The sequence below is a fragment of the Fistularia commersonii genome, chromosome 33, assembly GCF_037954325.1.
Source record: "Fistularia commersonii isolate RoL2024-O1a breed Wild chromosome 33, RoL_Fcom_v1.0, whole genome shotgun sequence".
Lineage (NCBI taxonomy): Eukaryota > Metazoa > Chordata > Actinopteri > Syngnathiformes > Fistulariidae > Fistularia > Fistularia commersonii.
The window spans coordinates 8,438,894-8,458,633 of record NC_141316.1 but is presented as its reverse complement, the minus strand read 5'-3'; the positions used below and the strand labels follow the sequence as shown (position 1 = coordinate 8,458,633).

Below are 19,740 nucleotides of genomic sequence, written 5' to 3'. Positions count from 1 at the left end.
CTCGTTGCTTGTAGCCACTAAACTCCAGAGATATACTTGGCTACGTGGTATTTCTTAGTCAAATGTCGATTATGTTTCACACACCTTAGGAAACAGTCCAATAATAAAGACATTTTCTTTATCTAACCTGAAAAATCTGCAAGGCCATTGCCTTCTGAGAAGGCTCAATATGCTAATGTGTCTCTGAAAATATATTTGCTAAAAAAGAAAATACAAAAGGTGAAGCATGTGTCACAGATCAGTCACATCAAATCACAAAATGACTTGACATTAATGTTGTACAACTGAGCCCTGACTAATGAACACACACACACACACACACACACACACACACACACACACACACACACACACAATGGGTCAGATCATTACATGAAATGTCTAGAGTTTGAGAAACAAGTATGGCAACTTAACAATTAGCAGCAACCAAGCTGAAGAAACCAGCTTATTTTTATACAAAGTTGTTTTGATAGAATAAAGTGATCTATATACACACACACACACACACACACACACACACACACACACACACACACACATTAGAGTACTACATTGAAATCACCACTGAGAGGCAGAAATATGATTCTTGTCTCAGGTTTTGATGATTACATTTCTGTTGTTTCATTTCAGCACAGATGATCATAATTAAACAGGTATTTCTCTTAAAGGGATGATTGGAAATAACCTTTGACCTCTGTAGAAGTCTTCCTATGTCCAGCAAAATGTGTACTGGGCATTTTATTTTAATTCAAAGTTATTTAAATTATTGAATTAAAAAACTAACTGTGGAAAAAAAGAACACGTCTTAATGTCTTTCATTGAAAGTGCTCGGCCTCTCCGATCCACGCTGAAATGTAAAATCCGATACAGGCATCCTTAGGCCTGACTAATCAATGGATGGAGCGCTTGCAAAGGTAATAGATCACAATGAGGGGTGTTTTAAAATGGGAGATCGAGATTCATGTCACTACACCCAAATTACTTCCCGGTCTTTGTCCAATTATTCAAGAAGGCTCATCAATTAATCACTGTGACACACAAACAACCGGCGGGGCCACGGGCCTTTTGGCCACAGCCAACTGGTCGAGAGGCCGTCCGCCGTCTATGACTGATCAATGGGCGCACCACACGTGAGCGGTCATTATTTCTTCACGGCCTCGCAACAAAACCTCACGCTAAAAATAAACTGCACTTTGAATTTTCTTCCCAGTATCACATACATGATGTGTGTGTGTGTGTGCGTGTGTGTATCGTGTTTGCCGAAATCAACGCGCGCGTCCTTACGGGCATCATTTTCGCCCTGAGTCGAGATCAGACAGAGGAAAGAAATGTTTTGTTTTTGTTTCTTTGCGAGAAGAAGTGAAGAATTTCCAACGACTGACAAGTAACAGTGCGATGCATGATGACACTCCGTGTCGAGCCGTGCAAACTGTGGAACTGAGGACGAACAGTAATCCAATGTGCAAGACAAAAGCCTACACTGTATTAAATTGATGACGGGCTATACACGTTGCTTTATTCGCGTCATTCTACCTAAGTACGGGGTTACCTACTGCAAACAAAAAAAAGCCCAGGTCAGTAGCTACTGTGGAACTCATAAAATAATTGCATTTTATGATAAAGTAAGGATTTTTGAGAGGTGATAGAAGCCCGTTTCAAATGTTAGAGCCCTCCAATGCATGTCCAAGCCCCATCACTGTATTACAACTTATTCCAACGTACATAGGAAGGGCCTCTTGGTTGACCCAACTCGCTCACGTGATGGCAGAAGATGTTGTACTAATGCAAAAATGTACAAAAAACGAGCGACAACATGGCATTCATATATTTGGATTTAGATTTATACACGTGCACACACACAATCCTTAGCCCTGACAACTGTGTAAAGTACACGATGTATGACGTAATGTGTATTATTCCGGAAAACAGCACCACCGGAATTAAAATACGAACGTGCTTTACGAACCGCTATCAGTCACGAACACCACTGAACACATTTTTGACTAAGGACAAATAATCCCGGACCCTTTGCACGAGATCCGTGGCCATCAGTTCTTTCTAAATAATTTAGGTTGGGGTGATTAAGTCAAACACAGTGAGTGACAGATGTAGGATTAACATGCTGGCCACTGGTTGTGCTGAGCTCAGGCGTTGGGTCTCAGCACTAACTGACAATGGAATCACAAAAGCTATGCGGCGAGCATTTGCCAACTTTGATTATGTAACATGGCCTGGGCAGTTTATGTCAGGCCTTCAATGGCTTGGTAACACACGCGGCTGAAGTGAAACTTTCAGGATTAGCGAGGGACAGTGTTAATGAGTGCCACACAACATGAAAGTATTACAGATTTTTCATCAGTGAAACGCAAATTGCGGAACTCGGAATTTGATCCAACCAGAAAGTGAGCTTTCTTTTGATCGCCCCGATGCGGAGCTGGTGCGGTGTCACTCCAAGATTAGACGCCACATAATTAAAGCCGTGCCGGGATAAACTGACTCGCGAGAGCGGTACAAACAAATCACAAAGTGACAAATTAAAGAGAGAAAATGGATAAATGAGAGCGCAAACACTAACAATACAGACCTGAGATGTTCGCCTACAAAAGAGACTGATTTAGAATACAATATAAATATCATGATTTGCGCTTCTTGGTATTCGATTTTCGATATTCGTATGCACCACATGCTATTCCACTATGTTTGAGATACACTCTTGCTGATATTTGGATATTTTGATTCATTTCCCTGAAGTTCAGGTCTGATGTGTCATCCATTGAGATGGTTGCGGTAGAATGATTAAATTCACCGATTTATTGTAATTTGTATTATATAAATTCCCGATCCTCCCGGGTGTTGCCCATTATGCACGTTAAAAGTACATCGCCGGCCACGGCTGGATCAAGACGACTGGATTCTGATGTTTCGGGTTTTGCCGCCGTGTTTAGAAATCGTTCAGATAAGACATGTCGGCTTCTATCTGCATCTCGGGCTTGAGTTTATGCAGCCCGGTGATGGCGTGTTAGCAGTTGTTCATCATGTGGCTTCTGCAAATAAAAGCTTTTTAATACAATTATGGCGGCTGTTTCCACTTGAGCTGATGAACTGAAACAGAAAAAGGTGTGCAGCTGGGGAACGAACCAGACACAACCTCAGCAGAGACCGACACGCCAATGCTAATTTAGGAAATAATTTTATTTTTCCTCCTAATTTGCCATCATGGTATTTTGTTTGAATTATGTAATAGCAAAGTTGACACCTAGGATCTCTTGGGAACGTCCCTTCTGTGACTCCCGGGGAACAGCCAGCTGTGGCCTAGACTTACACTTTGCCATCATGACATGAACCAAAAAGACATACGCCTATTAAAGACTTCTGGAGCGAGTTGAAGAATATTATAGGGAGCTGTTTTGATGACCTATATATCTGCAGACCCCTTTCTTCTCTGCTACACTAAGAAACAACAAGACACAAGCTAAAATGCACAAGACACTGGCCCAGCATTCAAGAAAAATACAATTTAAGAGTTAAAAACAAGCAAATCCACGAGTGCCTATGGGGGCCACGATGACAACAAAAACAGTAGAGCGCATCTTTCTTCAGGTTCACTGCACAAGAGACTGATGTCCTTTGGATTCATTTTGCAACCACAGCCATTCACCTACACACACACACACACACAAAAAAAAAAAACACATCACAAGTGTCATTCACTCATTCTGTATTGCTAATAATATAATTGCACAGACTCAGGTGCACAATTGTTTGATGAAGGCGTATAATTGTGAGCAACTATTGTTCAGAATCCCGTACGACATCACATCCAGTTTTGCAGCTTCGAACCTTCCTTCGTCCGATCTCATTCGACCGCGTGCTTCAGAATAACGAAGTTCCCGCTAAACTTCGTTTGCCTCTCTGTGTTTAAACAATGAAATGATATCGCTGCCGTCTTGTTCCGGGTACTGTTGTTTCTAATGTCAAATAACGCAATTTATTTTACAAGTAAGTTGAAGTTGATTTCCTCGTATTTGAAGTAAAGTTTAACATAAATCCAGCGAGCTCAGAACTCTCCGAATTAATCCATCTACCGTTGATAAGCTGATCCTTCTCCGAGTGCTCTCTGCTAACTGTGTGTGAAATGACTTTTTCTCATTTTCCAAACCCACTGATTCGGCCTGGTTCGACCAGGCAAGTATTTGGGCACAAAGGGAGCTGGTATTATATCTTAAACCTCTCGAGGAAAGGCAAAGTTCATAATTTCAGTCACTCGTCGTCTTTGTTTGATTTGACGGGTGAAATGTGAAGTTTATGAGTCAGCGGCGAACTTTCTTTTTTCCATGCGCTTAAAAGAGCAACACCTCAAATATCTATATTACGCAAGCAAGAATGTAAAAAAAAAAAAAAGAAAGATTATCAAGAACAATACGTAATAATATAAAGCAGAAAAGAAGTTCACAGAAGAAGTGAATGATATGGGATGCTGTATTCAGAGAGCAGTGGCTGGAACACTGTGAAGTTGAAATCAGATAAATCTGTGAAGCTATAAAGACGTGGTTTATCGCTGGACATTAAGCAGCGAAGATTAATGGGAGCGCGTCAAACCGTTAGTGAGCCGACTGTTCAAATTCGGTGGTTTTGTGAATTGATTTAATAATACGCCAGGGTTTTTGTTTTTGTTTCCCCTCGCCCAAACAGGGAGTCCAAGTCCATCTATCCACATCTGTTGTCTTGTGTAACACGTCGAAAGCCTATTGGCCTGTAATTCGACTTGAGTAACAATTCTAATTTAGTCCATTTGATAGAAAGTGAGTATTCACACAATGACTTAAATAAGGGACCTGAGTATTTTGTCCACCTCTGAACATTTACAAGTTTAAAATTTGAAGCAGGAACCTGGGAAAAGGCAGGTGACACTGGGAGCCTCTCAGTTACAGTAGGTGTCTCCGGTCTATCCTGATTCATGAGGTATCATGAATGGGCAACCTGAGGGGACATAAAGGAGCCACTCTCATTTCCTGGCTCTCAACCCTGGATAATTACCTCTGTCTGCCCAAAGGCCTCCAGTGTGTTAAAAGGGAAAAGAAACAGAGACGGTAGATACATTTCCCAACTAAAACAACAACAACACCAAAACACGACTTACATTTAAGTTAATAAAAAATCCCTTAATACAAAAAAAGCCAGGAATGCATGAAATACTAATGATTCATTAAATGGTCATTTCTCCAGGTGGATTATGTAATATGCTACAAGTAAATGCATCCGCAGCGTCTGTTATTTAGTGAGTTTATGCTCTAAGCAATGAGACATGCATGATCTGTTGCTGCTTAGAGCACCACTAAGAATGACATTGGAAAAAAGCGTTTCATTCTTCCTGCAAGACTATAGTCATAAAATCCACAAAAATGGAGTGTCCTCCATCGGGGACTTGTGTAAGAAGTGGACCAGTGGAAATACTCTCCCTGGGATAACTTCCTCTCCTTTTCAAAGTACTGCAAACTAAATACCGCAGTGCTTCTTTGTATTAGCATAATCTTAAATCGTTACCTTCAAACCTGGGAAAATCAAAAAGAAGAAAAAAAGGAAAAAGTCTGCAGAACTGGGTCTGTCCCAGAAGTGAAGTCATGAGAACAGACATGGAGCTGCCACTTCAGTCTCCCTGGTCTCCCCCGAGGCGGACCCAAACCTGTCAGCATCCTTTTCTAATGCTCTCAGCGAAAGGACACGGGGATAGATCCTTATCCCCAAATATCCCTCCAAAGTCATGCACATTACACCCCACCGTCCCTCACCTACTTGCCTGGACAGAGAATGAAGGTCTTTGTTGCTGCAGGATCACCAGAGGAACCTCAGCCCTGGGAGTACCTGCACGGGTTTAAAAAAACAAGAAAAGGATCCCTCTTAATGCAATGCAGAGCTGAGCGACATTTTTGAAACAAGGTTCAGGGGTCGTGCTTGAATACTGACAGTAAACAAATACTACCGGTTGTGATGTGACATTAATCTACGGTATTGTTTACATAGATGTCTTTCAAATAAAGAAACAAATGCTGGATATATAAACTGTCTCTGGAGGACTTTCTTGGGGGGGGGGGGGGCGGTTACGAACACTTTGCTTGTCGTCGTTACTCTTTGTGATATGATGTAATAGCCAAATACCCTGACTTGGTGAAAAGGGGTTGATTTGAAGACAAAACAGATGAAAACTGCAGCTGGCCAGTGCATCACACCACTGAATGAGGCGATTACGTAAGACAAGAGCATCATGCAACACTAGCTCCTTTTCTCACTAAACTGACAGTGTCAAAACAAGTCACTGACAATAGCAGAATTACTTTGGTGTTATTATCAATTACAAGACACATTTCGTCGTTGTGGAAAGTAAATCACACAATGTAGTCTTTAAAATAGCTTGTTATGAAGGACCACAAGTCCAACTACAAGTCCTCCTTTACCGCAAGCCTGGAGTGTTGTTCCCAAATCTTGTAAAGAGTGACATCTTGTGGTTGTTGACGAGGACAGCAGCTTGCAGGACCTCGGCACCAGGAACATATCGACCCGTACGAAAAGCTTTCTGACTAAAACCGACTACTTTTTCTGGCTGTCTAAACCAAAATGTAAACATGAGAAGAACACAGTTAGCTTACACTCCACTGCCGTGGGTAATTATGGGCCAGCAACTTTCAATCGGTAACTGCAATCCAACCAATCAGAGGAAGGATTACTGAAACGTTTCAACCAATCAACGCTGGCCGATTCGAAAACGAACATGGAGGCAGTGGCACTGTGATGATGAGGGTCTTCTGACAGATTTACTTTATTAATTAAAAAAACGACTCACCAGGTAAGCAGTAGGTTCACTGTGGAAGCTGTATCTTTCAGCCTGATTTTATTTCCACTTTCTTTCGTCTACTTTGTCCCGACAGCCAAATATAGCTCGAGTGACATACATAGCTACCGGCTAACGTAACTAGCCCATAGAAAGTAGCCTGGATACTCACAATGGTTGTGCTCCTGGAAACTTATCTTCTCATTAAAATCTATGATTTCGTCTGCACCAGGATGAAGGTGGTAAATCTGAAACAAGCCATTCTGCAGGCATGGAAGGAGCGCTGGAGTGACTACCAGTGGGCGATTAATATCAAGAAAAACTTCCCAAAGGGAGCAACATGGGACTACCTCAACCTAGCAGGTTTCAGAAGTCATGCCTGAAATTGAGTGCAAGTCCAGCAAGGGTGTGTCTTGTGTTTTGTTTTTAATCCTGCAAGGGTTTTAACGCGTTGTGCGTGTCTGTGTTACAGAGGCCCTGATGGAGCAAGCATTGATTGGTCCCTCTCCCAACCCTCTTATATTATCATACCTCAAATATGCCATAAGTTCCCAGGTAAGAGAGAAAACCTCTCATTAAATGTTTATTGTTTTGACTTAAAGGCAATACAATTTTGCAGAGTGTGAACTTTTCCACCCTCTCTTTAGATGGTGTCTTACTCCAGTGTACTCACAGCCATCAGCAAGGTAACGTTGTGCTTTAGTTACAAGACATTTCAGATTAAAAAAGTTAACATAATGATGATTACTGATATGGAATATGGGGCTCCTTCCTGATAGTTTGATGACTTTTCTCGGGAGTTGTGTGTGACATCGCTGTTTGAAATCATGGACATGTTCTGCCATCGCCTCAGGTATGTCAAATTGGTTGGACGTGATCATTACATAAATCATTGTTGTTATTTTTGTGCAATTCTGTCATTAATAATTAACCCAAGATATCAAAAGCCCTGTGGAGAACAAGCCTGCTGTGTTCTCTCTGGTCCTCCTGCTCCAAAGAGACATGATTCATCCACGAGTGGATGATGGCTTTTTTTAGCGTTCCCAGGATGTCTAAATAGATTTTTTTCAGTTTGAATATTAGTTCAACACCAAAACAACGATTTATACCTAAGCCTTTACCGATTCTACAATAATTAATACAGCTATAGGATTATTAAGAAGTAAGTCAAATTAAGACGCACTGAGAATGTGTACTGTACAATGTTGTTAAAAAAATATAGTGTATTTTATATTTGGCCAATAATGGCCTAACATGCCATCTCTTGGTTGATCACAGTACTACGCCTATCCTGTGAGAGTTGTGGCCCCATCTATCATTTATTTCACTTCTGTTTCTCTTGATTTGCTATAATGTTGCACTAAACATTCGAGGTAAATATTGAGAAACACCATAGTCCACCTTTTTAGATTTTAAATTGAACTTAATGGTTAACTGATATTAATAGCCGGAATATTGTGTTGCGTATTCTTCTAAAACTTGATTTTTGATTGCCTTTTTTCACCCTTCTCCTTATAAGGTTCAGATTGTACTGTTTTTCTGCTTTCCTTGGCTTTATGTCGATATATAGAAAACACAAGAAAAAGATAAAATAAGATAAACTTTATTGATCCCTATAGGAGAAATTCTTTTGTCACAGCAGCGTAACAGTTACAGTGCCAATGTATATTAATATAAATATAAATAGAGAGGCAATTAGAAGATAGCAAAAGACATCCACAAATACATAGACAGCAGAGAGAACAACAACAACAACATCAAGGATAGGAATGGACAACAGAATGGGGGGATGTAAGGGTGAAAATAGACAACCAAGATGACAACAGCAGGGTTAGGAACATAAAGAGAGTGACAATAGCGATGACAAAATAAACAAAAATAAGCAGGATGCAAACAGGCTGAGACCAACAAGGGTATAGACCAGGGGTCGGCAACCCATAACACCCAAAGAGCCATTTGGACCCGGTTGCCTCGGAGGAGAAAACACCGGGAGCCGCAATTACTTTTTGGCGTCTAAAATAAAGGTACTACTGTATATATTGCTTTTTATTACCTTTACACTTTGTATAAACAAGTGTGTAGTGTGTTGCTTCTGAAATTCACAAAGTATTACGGAGAAAATTAAATTTTATTTATGTAATGAACTCATTTTGAGCTTTGGGCTTTTCAGAGTGACCTTGACCTGAATTTTAAAAATAAATCAGGAAAAGATCACTGTGTCAGTAAACAATGAAAAGTAAATATTTGGAAAATATCTTCATAAATATTTATTTTACCTGGTTTATGGGACGTCTGCTCCTGAACTGTTGCGCACAGCATCTGCAAATCGGGACTTTACCGGCTGGCGGGTATACCGGCTTCCACGAGTGTGACATTATTTTGAGCTGCAAAAAATAATGAATATAATTTTATTTAATATTTCAAGATCACAATAATCTTCCAACTTAGAACTAAAAGTTAAAAAAAGGAATTAACACAAATGAAATACACTTCAATGAAATATTTAGAATTTATTTTCCCAAGCCACTCGGAGCCGCAGTGTAAAGATGAAAGAGCTGCATGCGGCTCCGGAGCCGCGGGTTGCCAACCCCTGGTGTAGACCACAGAGTTAGGGCATGACATGTGAATAAGAGGTCCTATTTTTCTGTCTCCAATTTTTAAAAAGCTGACATTAGAATGAACTGTCTCCAACTCCCTGTATTGCTTCATCCCTGAAGCTGCCACGGCAAAGTGGAGGAATGCATCGGGCTATGCCGGGCTCTGCTCGGGGTGGTTGTGTGGCTGTTGCAAGGCTGTGCCTGGTACTGTGAGAGATTGCGGGAACTTGGACCGTCTACGAGCACAGAGGCCTGTCTGACAGCCTGCCAGGAAAGGCTACACAGTCTGATGAACAGCACCAAGAACAGAGCCCTGATCCACATTGCTCGGCTGGAAGACCAAGGTGCTCGATTTGTGATAGTGCATTCTGCAAAAAATACCTTTCGCTCAGTTTATGCATGCATGAATACGCAAAGAATTGTGTCCACAAGTATTCATAAAACATATCTGCGTACCAACACACTTAGTTTTGAATGGAGCGATTTTGAAGTTTGAAGATTGTCACCTCAAATTAACTAAAACATAACTCATCTTTTTTAGGTTACGGTCTTTTTTTTCCCCAGACGTTTTCACACATTACCATGAAAAATCTCATTTATGTAGGTTTTATACCACAACACTGGCAGCTTAACGTTCAGAAATTGACTCCCATCTTAATATGCATGTTTTCATGAAGATTAGTTTAGTTACTGCAAAGATTTCTTTGACAGGTTCCTGGACTAATGTAGAAGCAGCAATTGTTAAATTGACTGAGGGCCTCAGTTGTGTAAACAACCAGACGTTGAGGACTAAATTGGAAGAGAGCCAGTTACTGGTAAAAGGGTAAGCAATCCTTTGGCATTCCTAAACAATGGTAGTCATGAGCTTTCTTCTGCTGCTAATTGTTCTCTCCTGTCTCCTTAGTATCCCCTTGATGCTGACTGTGCAGTGTGACCCTCCGTTACATGCCTCCTTCCCATCCATCCATGCTTTCGTCATGCTGGAAGGGACCATGAATTTAACAGGGGAGACCCAGCCACTGGTTGAGCAGCTGATGATGATCAAAAGAATGCAGGTGAACTTCCACCCCTCTGCCCTGCCTTAAAAATGATCCCTTCATTTAGATGACGGACAGCATATGATGATGACACGCACCCGCAGAGCTGACCCAGCCGCTCGGCTCATCCCAGTCACCGCTTCCTCTGATTTGTTGATGCTTCGGAAGCATCCTGTCCTGATAGGAACTCAGACAGTGCTTTAGATTTCAGGAGTACATTTTAAATTCTCCTCGTCTTTTTGTCTCTCTTTGTCTCTGTTCTGTCCAAGTCCTCCCTTAAGTTCTTTCAGGTTGTCGAATTCTAAAATGATCAAAAGCTAAAGTGAAAAGTTTTTTTTTTTTGTTTTTTTTTTCAACGTCTCAAATAAAATGAAACAGTCGTTATTTCTACATATGATCTTGTGTTTTGTTTTTGTTTTTCTGTCGCCCACAGCGTATTCCTGCTCCCCTCTTCGTGCTGGAGATATGGAAGGCCTGTTTCACCGGCCTCATCGAGTCACCAGAGGGCACAGAGGAGCTCAAATGGACAGCCTTCACGTTCCTCAAGGTGAGTGAAATCAAAACTTTTTCGTCTCGGTTTTCCTTTCTCTTCCCTTCTCGCTTTTGAAATAATAGAAAAAACTACAAATACTTGATACTTGGCTATGCATTGTGAAATTCTATTGCCCTTGAAGCTAATCACTTACGTAAGCTGAATTGTTGTACATAATTATTCCCCCTTTTAACTTTGGGTTACACCAAAGGTGAGGGAATGAAGGAAGGATTTTTTTTTTTTAATCTTTGCAAATTGTATAATTCGCTAAATGTCTTGCCACGTTTTCCAAGATCCCACAGGTTCTTCTCCGACTGAAGAAGTACCCTCAGGCTGACAAAGGACAGGTAGAGGGATGCCTCTCTAATTAGCCTTCCTAAAAATGTCTTTCTTTACAACTTTTGATGCGATGATTAAAACGGCGAGTTTCGGTTCCAGGACTTCATGGAGGATGTGAATGTTGCATTCCAGTACTTACTCAAACTCACACCGCTGCTGGACAAGGCTGACCAGAGGTGCAAGTAAGTGTTTTCAAGTCTTGCCACCACCAGATTTGTTGCGTGTCGTCTTGTTGTAAAAGTGCAAGGAGAGGCGGCACTTGAACATTCTCCCCGTCTTCCTTTGCTCAGCTGTGACTGTCTGGGCATGCTGTTACAGGAGTGTAACAAACTTGGCTTGCTGTCAGAGTCCAACACAACAAGTCTCACAGCAAAACGGTACATGATCACCTCTCAAGAATCAACTTCTCGTTGTCAAAAATGATTATTCTGGGAAGTTCATCCATAATGTTTACGCAATATCACCCTTTCTTTCCCTTCCCTTTCCCTCCTCTCGTCACCTCTCTTTGTCTCTGGCCCCGTGGCCGACCCCCCCACACCCTCCCCCCATCCCCACCACCCAACCCCCTTGCACATTTGATGTAGAACGGAGGACAGGGATTTCGCCCCGCGGCTAAAGACTGCAGAAAATGCAAATATCCAGCCAAACCCCGGACTCATCCTGAGAGCTGAGCCTACTGTGACCAACATCCTCAAGGTGCGCACCTGGAATCATAAAAGCACTTGAATATTTTTACACACACATATTTTTCTTATATTTGTTTTTTTTTTTTTTTTTTTTTTTTTACATTGAAATGCAGCACCGGCTTCCTCGGTACTGCATTTTTATCTCGAACCGGCTCTGAAATTCTTTTTTTCACACACAGTCGGTTGCTTATTTTCTACAAGTCTATATATGCATAAGCATACTCTCTTTTTGCACTGGATAAAAAGTCATTTCTACACCCCCTAATGAAGTAAGGGAAGCGTGATAAAGAGGCCTTTGTTTTAAGGTGTTCCTCCTGTAAACAAATCAAATCTTAACTCCTTCCCTTTGGCTCCGTAGACCGTCGATGCAGACCACTCCAAGTCTCCCGAGGGTCTTCTCGGGGTCCTTGGGCACATGTTGTCTGGAAAGAGCCTCGATCTGCTCCTGGCAGCCGCGGCTGCCACCGGGAAACTTAAATCATTTGCAAGGAAATTTATTAAGTGAGTAAAGCAATTCAGGGGAAGAAAATCAAGCCCAGTTGTTACGAGATTACTGTCAAGAATGAACCTCCGCAGAGATAAAGCAAGACTTGTTTCAAGCGATTATCCCGATATCAAGTGGTCGTCTCAGTTCTAGTGGAATCAGGGGTCAATAACTTACTCCCAACCAACAGCTCTTTTTTTTTAATGCCAAAATGCAAACATCAGCAAGTTTACGATTTGAGAACTCCAGCCGGCCAATTGTGAATTGTCATGACAGGATGCTTGATTTTTTTGAATCTCTCTTCTCTCGTAGACTGAATGAGTTTCCAAAGCACATCAGCGGGGAAGGATGTGAGTGTAAACACAAAGGAAATATGGTCCTGTGTGGGATTTCTTCATTGTAAGAGCGTGACGCTAACTCAAGATTCCCTCCCCCCTCCTCCCTCAGCCAAGTCCGCATCAGTCCGTGCCCTGCTCTTCGACATCTCCTTCCTCATGCTCTGCCATGTGGTGCAGACCTACGGCTCCGAGGTCAGTGTGTGTCAGTCTGAATGTTTGTTTTGCGGGGGAGCACTTTTAGAATGGGATTCAGAAGAAGGTCACATGATGTCCACGAAGGGCGGTGTTTTACCCATCAAGCATTTTCCGCGCAAATTGATGTGATCAACGTCATGACTGGGCGATACGGTTAAAGTTACATAGTTCTTCATTTTGAAATCAGTATGTATGAAGACATTAAAACAGTGGATGTCGGATTTTCTGAACATCGTCGATGTTGGACGGTGTTGTCAGATAGGTGTTTTTTTTTTTTACAGTTTGCCCAGTCTTAACATAGATCTAGAAAGTCTTTTTAAACCATGAATACATAAATTAACACCCAAAGGTGCATGTCCCCCCCCACCCCCCCCGCCATCCGATCTGATTGGTGCCATATTGAGCTCCTCATCGGTTTCCCTGCCTCAGGTGATCTTGTCGGAACCAAGTCCCTCCGGGGAGACACCCTTCTTCGAAACGTGGCTGCAGACGTGCATGCCCGAGGAGGGGAAAACCCTCAACCCGGATCACCCCTGCTTCAGACCCGAGCCCGGAAAAGTAGAGAGCCTGGTGACCCTGCTGAACAACTCCTCGGAGATGAAGCTGGTGTGAGTTTCAGATAAATCTCAAGTGAACGATCGGGCTCTTCTTCCCCAAACAAACACCCGGGGATCATATTGTTAACCATAACTAAGTCCGAGTCGTCTAATCCACGCGGATCGATTTGAATTGACATTAGATGGACGTCCTTTAGATGAACAGAAATATTGCTTGTCAGTTATTCCTGTGTATTAGTAAATAGGGGGCAACTTTTTTTTTTTTTTTTTTTTTATAGATTATACTTTTACATTTAAGAGTTTGTTTTTTGTCTAGAAATGTAACCCTCTTGACTTTTTCTTTCCGGACAGGCAGGTGAAATGGCATGAAATCTGCCTCAGCACGCCGGCGGCCATCTTGGAAGTCCTGAACGCGTGGGAAAATGGGGTGCTGTCCGTGGAAGCAGTGCAGGTCCGTCCATACTTTTCCCTTGTTTTTTTTCGTCGCCATCGGACGGACGGGACAAGAGAGCGTGACATTTTCAGTGGAAAGTGATGAGTAACAATTTCAAGTCAGAGCAGCAATGACGTAGAATACGCTGACTTCATTTCAGCGCTTCATCTCACGCAATCGGTAGCTCTTGCCTTTTCCCTTTGTCATATCCTACATCCCCCATCATGTACACTTCCTTCCTCTTTTGTAATCTGTCATCTGTTTGTGAGTGCAGAAGATCACTGACAACATCAAGGGGAAGGTTTGCAGTATGGCCATCTGTGCAGTGGCATGGCTGGTGGCCCACGTCAGGATGCTGGGGCGCGACGAAAGGGAGAAACCCCAGACCATGATCCGACAGCTCGTAACCCCCCTGTATGGGGAGAACACCTTGCAGTTTTACAGCGAACGGTACAAACACTTGCAACACACTCGACAAAACGCGGCTTCCCACCCGAGTTGGTGGATGATGACGCGTATAAACATTTACCTCCCCTCCTCCACATTTTCCGCAGCGTGATAATAATGAGTTCCATCATGGAGCACATGTGCGCCGACGTCTTCCAGCAAACGGCCGCAACGCTGCGCCCCCCGGTCGAGGGACAGGAGCCCATCCCCTACCGCAACCTGCTTCCGGCCAAGGAGCCCATCCACGTGGCCCTCAGCAAGCAGTTCCAGACAGTGCTGCGCAAAGGATGGGTGGACAGCCGAGCTCTGCATCTGTTTGAGAGTCTTCTCAACATGGGCGGGGTTTTCTGGTTCACAAACAATTTGGTCAAGGTGAGTCAAGGAAAAAAAAAAAAAAAAAAAAAAGTATTTTACCAACCTATTTTCTGCAAGAAACCGATCTCCAGTCTGTTTTTGAGGAAAGACGTGTGGGCTGGGTGTCAAGACACAGATCAGAATAGCATTCGGTCGATTCACAAGAATAAACACCTCAAATCTTCTCAATCTCGTGTCAGTTCTCGACATTAATGTGGTTATTTCAGGACCGGGGCTAAAATTCCCCTGGTCAGAAGATAAGTTTGGGCAAACTTGTGACTGGCAAGTCACAAGTTCAAGTGCTGGGATGTCATGAAACTGGGGTGGAAGGTGAAGCAAGAGAAGTTGAAGAAGTTCAAATAGCCCAAATAAACGTATCTATATTTGTCTCGGGGCTGCACGGAACCGAAGGCCGCGGGATGGCATGGATAGTCGTGATGAAAGACCAACGGCTATGAGAGGCCACCCTGTTGATGAGGAAACCATAAATCACAAAGCTTACCGACTCTGTTGGGAGTAAACAAAACCCGCTTATGGGAAGTACTGGGTTCTAAGATTCATTTGGCTTGATCACGTGACTCGGTTTGCTAAGCAAACATACGAGTGTTTCGTGAGCGCCTTCGTGAAAACGTTATCGTGTGGCGAAATCTGAGCTCAGACACGGCTTTCTAGGTTCAAGGCAGTGCGTTTTTGTTTTTCAAAACTCAGTGGAGTAAAAATGCCGTGACTTCTGACTCGTAACCTCGAATATGTCTGGATTCAGGAGTTGCTGAAGGAGACTCGTCGGGAGTGGGCCAACCGGGCGGTGGAGCTACTTTACAGTATCTTCTGCCTGGATACGCAACAGATCACGCTCACCTTGCTGGGTACCATCCTCCCCAACCTGCTCACCAACTCTGCCCACTGGCACAGCCTGACCGACCCCCCGGGAAAAGCCCTGGCCAAGTAAGTCAATCATTATAATGTGATGAGGAAGGACACAGATTTTTTTTTTCCCCGTTTTTTTTTTGTTGGACGGGGTTCGAGGTCGGACCCGAGGATCACAGCTGTCTCTCGGCGACTTCCGTAGGTTGTCGGTGTGGTGTGCGCTCAGCTCGTACTCGTCCCATCACAAAGGCTCCTTCTCAGTACGGCAGCGCCGAAGGCAGCGAGAGGATATTGAGGTAAAACGCTCGACGCGCTTCTCATCCAAATGCCATTCCTCCCCATGACAAACTAACATGTCACATTTGTATCAGTACAATAATCTGATTCTTCTTCATGTTATTTATCCGCGCCGGTGTTGATGGGCTTTATGTATTTTTGGCCACAGGACTACAGCAGCCTCTTTCCCTTGGACGACACACAGCCCTCTAAACTCATGCGCCTCCTCAGCTCCAATGAAGATGAACCTGTAGCTCTTTCCAGTCCAGGTCGGCGTTCCACTGCTTGGCTTTCGCACCTCACCGGTTTCTAAAGACAGTTTTTTGGCCTTTCACCCAAAAAAAAACATTAAACCCAGAACAGAATATGTGAACGAGATCTTGAATTAAACTCGGGGGAGCTGAATGAGGTTCCCACTTGCAGCGTCAGCTTATGGATTTATTTTTTTGTAGTTTGAGCTCCACCCAGTTGCAGAAATCTGAGCACATGCTGATGCATGACTTTGGGATATTACGATTAGACGAATGTGCCCATAAGGTGTTCCTCCCGTTGTATGAAGTTACAAGCTGATTCAAAGCAAGAGTTCACCCAACACTTGATTTGTTCATGCCTAATTCTATGGACTGATCCTTCTAGGTCTTCAAAACTTAAAGGGAGCTTGTATTTAAAGACTATTTAGAGTAAACAGATGTTAGCAAAACATTCTACACTTTCAAAATATTCGGTCCAACGATACTAAAGACTTCTGCTTCTGACAGTCCCTATTTTCAGGGATCATGTTTTTTACCCTTTCTCCAATAACTTTATAAGTGAAAGTAAAGCCGGCATCATGTCGTCACGCAGGAGACCGATCCATGAGCAGCTCGCTCTCCGCCTCCCAGCTCCACACTGTCAACATGAGGGACCCTCTCAACCGAGTCTTGGGTAGGATATCCGTCCGAGCGACGAGAGATGTTGCCGTGGAGCATTTGTCGTCATTCTTTGTGTCTCCTTAATGAATATGACAGTAATAACCATCAAAAAATGTAAATAACGACCCCCCATTTGTTCCGTTGGGAGAGATTTATCGCAAGGATTAGGTCACTCCCTTCACAGAAATTTTCTCTCCGTTGTTAGTGCTCCGGATCCCACCAGAGTTGCACAAGTGCTATTGCATTAGGATTATTCATCGTTAATCGGCTGATGCTTAGTAAGTCAGCGACGCGGCCTGAATGTTAAAATGTTCGCCACACGGATTTGGGGTTATTTAATTAGTCAGAAATAAAATATCCCCAAAAGGGGACCACTGATGCTTGTTTCAGCTAAAAATAAAAAAGATCTTATTTATCTTTGCTGGCCCTCGTGACACGGCAGATCATTCTGTCAAAAACAATCAGCTTTGTCTCCTGTCTTGGAAGCAACCCTCTCTTAAATCTCCTTTGTCTGCAGACAGCAGCAACCAGTGACACAGTAATGAGTGCTTGGCTGGAAATGAGATCGCATCTGCGTGCACTTTATACTTCGTTTGTTTAACGTGCACTATCTTAGTCATTTGTTAATCTCATATCACCGTGGGAAAGTGAGAAACATCTTCACCGTTCCTCCGCATGTGGAGAAATTGACGAGGAAGCTCTGACTTCACCGGCTCGTAGCGAGAGAAGCTCACACAGCAGACAAAATTGTTTACTTCCATGGAATCCACAGTGTTTCTGCAAGCCGACACTGAACGCCCCGAAGCTCGGGGGTACGATCTCTCAATTAACCCTTAAAGTCTTTGATTTGCAGCCTGAACGGTTCATGTTAACAACAGCCGCTCTGTTTGCTCCCCTCCCCTTCCTTGCATCCCGGCCTCGAATGTGCTTCCTGGAATTTGAGACCTTCAAGGGCTGTGTTGGAGTTCAGAGCCGACGTTGATGTCTTCATTTCGTTACGTAATATCCAGTTAATCGCCATGGGTGTGAAAGGATTACACCCGCTGTTGTCATTTAACGAAAACCATTGTCAAAGTGAAAGTTACATTGCAATCAATCGGTTTCAGTCCCTTGTTACTTGGCTGCAATGAAGCGTTCCCCCCCCCCCCCCCCCCCCCGAGTGCTACTAGGCAACGCTATTCTAATTATAAACACAGCGCACATAGAAACCAGACGGATTTTGAGGTCGTGGAAGTAACCGCCAAGTTTATAGGGGGCCTTATTAAGATAAATCAATGTTGTGGTGTTCCTCACTCTAAGCAGCTATGTGTTTCTTCTCCTTAATGGATGTAAAGTGAGTGCATTTTTTTTTCTTTTAAATCAAATAATCCATTGATAGGCTTTTTCACGAGGTCGGCTGGCAGCTTCTTAAGTTCCAGAAGTACTTCTGGACATGTCTTACATGATCCAAAAAGTGTTACAACGCCCATCATATTGCCGAAAACTGATCTCAAAGCAGTCCGTCCTTTTCTGCTGGCGACTACTTTTCTAAAGTTTGCATTTCTGTCTCTTAACCGCACTTGCTTTCTCTTTCTCTTTCCCAGCGAACCTTTTCCTCCTGATTTCCTCCATCCTGGGCTCCAAGACGGCGGGACCTCACACCCAGTTCGTGCACAGTTTTATGGAGGAGTGCGTGGAATGCCTGGAGCAAGGCAGTCGCGGCAGTATCCTGCAGTTCATGCCGTTTACAATGGTGAGCCGCGTCGATGGTCGTCATCGGAACAAGGCGTCGTCGTTCCTTCAAACGTGAATGAAAACCATGATATCAGACGACCTCTAACTTTTTTTTTTTTTTTTTTTTTTCTCTCTCTTTGGATCCAGGTCTCTGAGCTGGTGAAGCTTCCGGCTCTGGCTAAACCCAAAGTGGTCCTGGCCATCACAGACCTGAGCCTGCCCCTGGGGAGGAGAGTCGCTGCCAAAGCCATCGCCGCCTTGTGAACCGTGAATCGCATTCGTCGTCCAAACCCAACCCGCTGTTCAGCCTGGTGTGGGAAGGCGCCGGGACCTGTTTTGAAACCGACGGGTCTTGTTAGGCAACGAATGGATCAGGCATCCCTTTGGAACCGGATGATTTGATCGAGAGGAGCCGCTGGATTTCACCTTTGCTACTAGAAGTTTGGGGATATTTTTTTTTCTTCTCCGGCGACAACTTAGTCTGAGTTGACTTAAACCGAATGATTGATTAAACAGCATTTTTATAAGACACACTGCACTTCCTCATGCAGGACCACACTTTCTCAGTGTATATTTTTTTTAATCCATGGAGCTAAAACAGGCCAACATTCACATCCGATCATTTTTAGTTCCGGTATCGATGCCATGTAAGTGATCATTTATCACGAACGTCGATCCAAACCTGGTTCAAATGATTGACCGTTTGACTTGCTGGACGTGAATTCAATTTGCTTTTTGCATCCGGTTTGTTATTGAAAACTGTCATTATTTCCAAAGTGGAAGCAACTTTGTGGATTTACCCTCCTCTAGAAAACTCACAAGGATCCTGTCCCTTTAAACGCTTTTGCTATTATTTCACTTGTTTGTGTCCATTGATAAAAAAGAATTTCGTAGTTAAAAAAAACAGTTTTCTTCCAGGCTCTCCTTTTTTATATGTTCTGTGTCAATAAACGTCAATTTGTACAAGATGGTGTAAGCATCCGCTGTCAAGTGCATCATCACATGTTCGTGAGGCGACCACATGACAGTGGAAAGGCCATCCGGACCTTCCTCTCCGCCGAGCGGTAAGAACTCCGACTCACTTGCCGATTGCGACACTTCCTCTCGGAACTCTCTGTTTGCAGAAATGAAACGAGATTCGCCCGGAT

General features: G+C 43.3%; 1 protein-coding gene across 2 annotated transcripts; it reads left to right on the top strand.

Annotated features, from left to right (window-relative positions):
- Positions 1-6,754: 6,754 nt before the first annotated feature.
- On the top strand, positions 6,755-19,558 carry med24 (mediator complex subunit 24). 2 transcript variants are annotated; one of them, XM_086140679.1, is made up of 26 exons: positions 6,755-6,841; positions 7,059-7,189; positions 7,299-7,381; positions 7,474-7,512; positions 7,606-7,679; positions 9,544-9,767; positions 10,135-10,246; positions 10,328-10,478; positions 10,894-11,007; positions 11,286-11,339; positions 11,431-11,513; positions 11,622-11,708; positions 11,928-12,027; positions 12,376-12,518; positions 12,814-12,851; positions 12,949-13,031; positions 13,464-13,642; positions 13,943-14,042; positions 14,299-14,474; positions 14,579-14,843; positions 15,589-15,770; positions 15,895-15,988; positions 16,138-16,237; positions 16,812-16,892; positions 18,463-18,611; positions 18,740-19,558. In XM_086140679.1, exons 2-26 carry the CDS (start codon positions 7,060-7,062, stop codon positions 18,854-18,856), a joined length of 2,958 nt encoding a protein of 985 aa, XP_085996805.1. In that variant the 5' UTR covers positions 6,755-6,841; position 7,059; the 3' UTR covers positions 18,857-19,558. The 2 variants fall into 2 exon arrangements, with proteins under 2 accessions (XP_085996805.1, XP_085996804.1); XM_086140678.1 differs by having other exon boundaries at positions 11,916-12,027.
- Positions 19,559-19,740: the final 182 nt, after the last annotated feature.

What these genes read in the sequence shown, in the direction of transcription:
- med24 (XM_086140678.1), top strand. Translation starts at nt 7,060, where the DNA reads ATGAAGGTGGTAAATCTGAAACAAGCCATTCTGCAGGCATGGAAGGAG. An exon ending in CCGGGAAAAGCCCTGGCCAA is followed by an intron (nt 15,771 to 15,894) that starts GTAAGTCAATCA and finishes CGACTTCCGTAG; the next exon opens with GTTGTCGGTGTGGTGTGCGC. An exon ending in GGCAGCGAGAGGATATTGAG is followed by an intron (nt 15,989 to 16,137) that starts GTAAAACGCTCG and finishes TTTTGGCCACAG; the next exon opens with GACTACAGCAGCCTCTTTCC.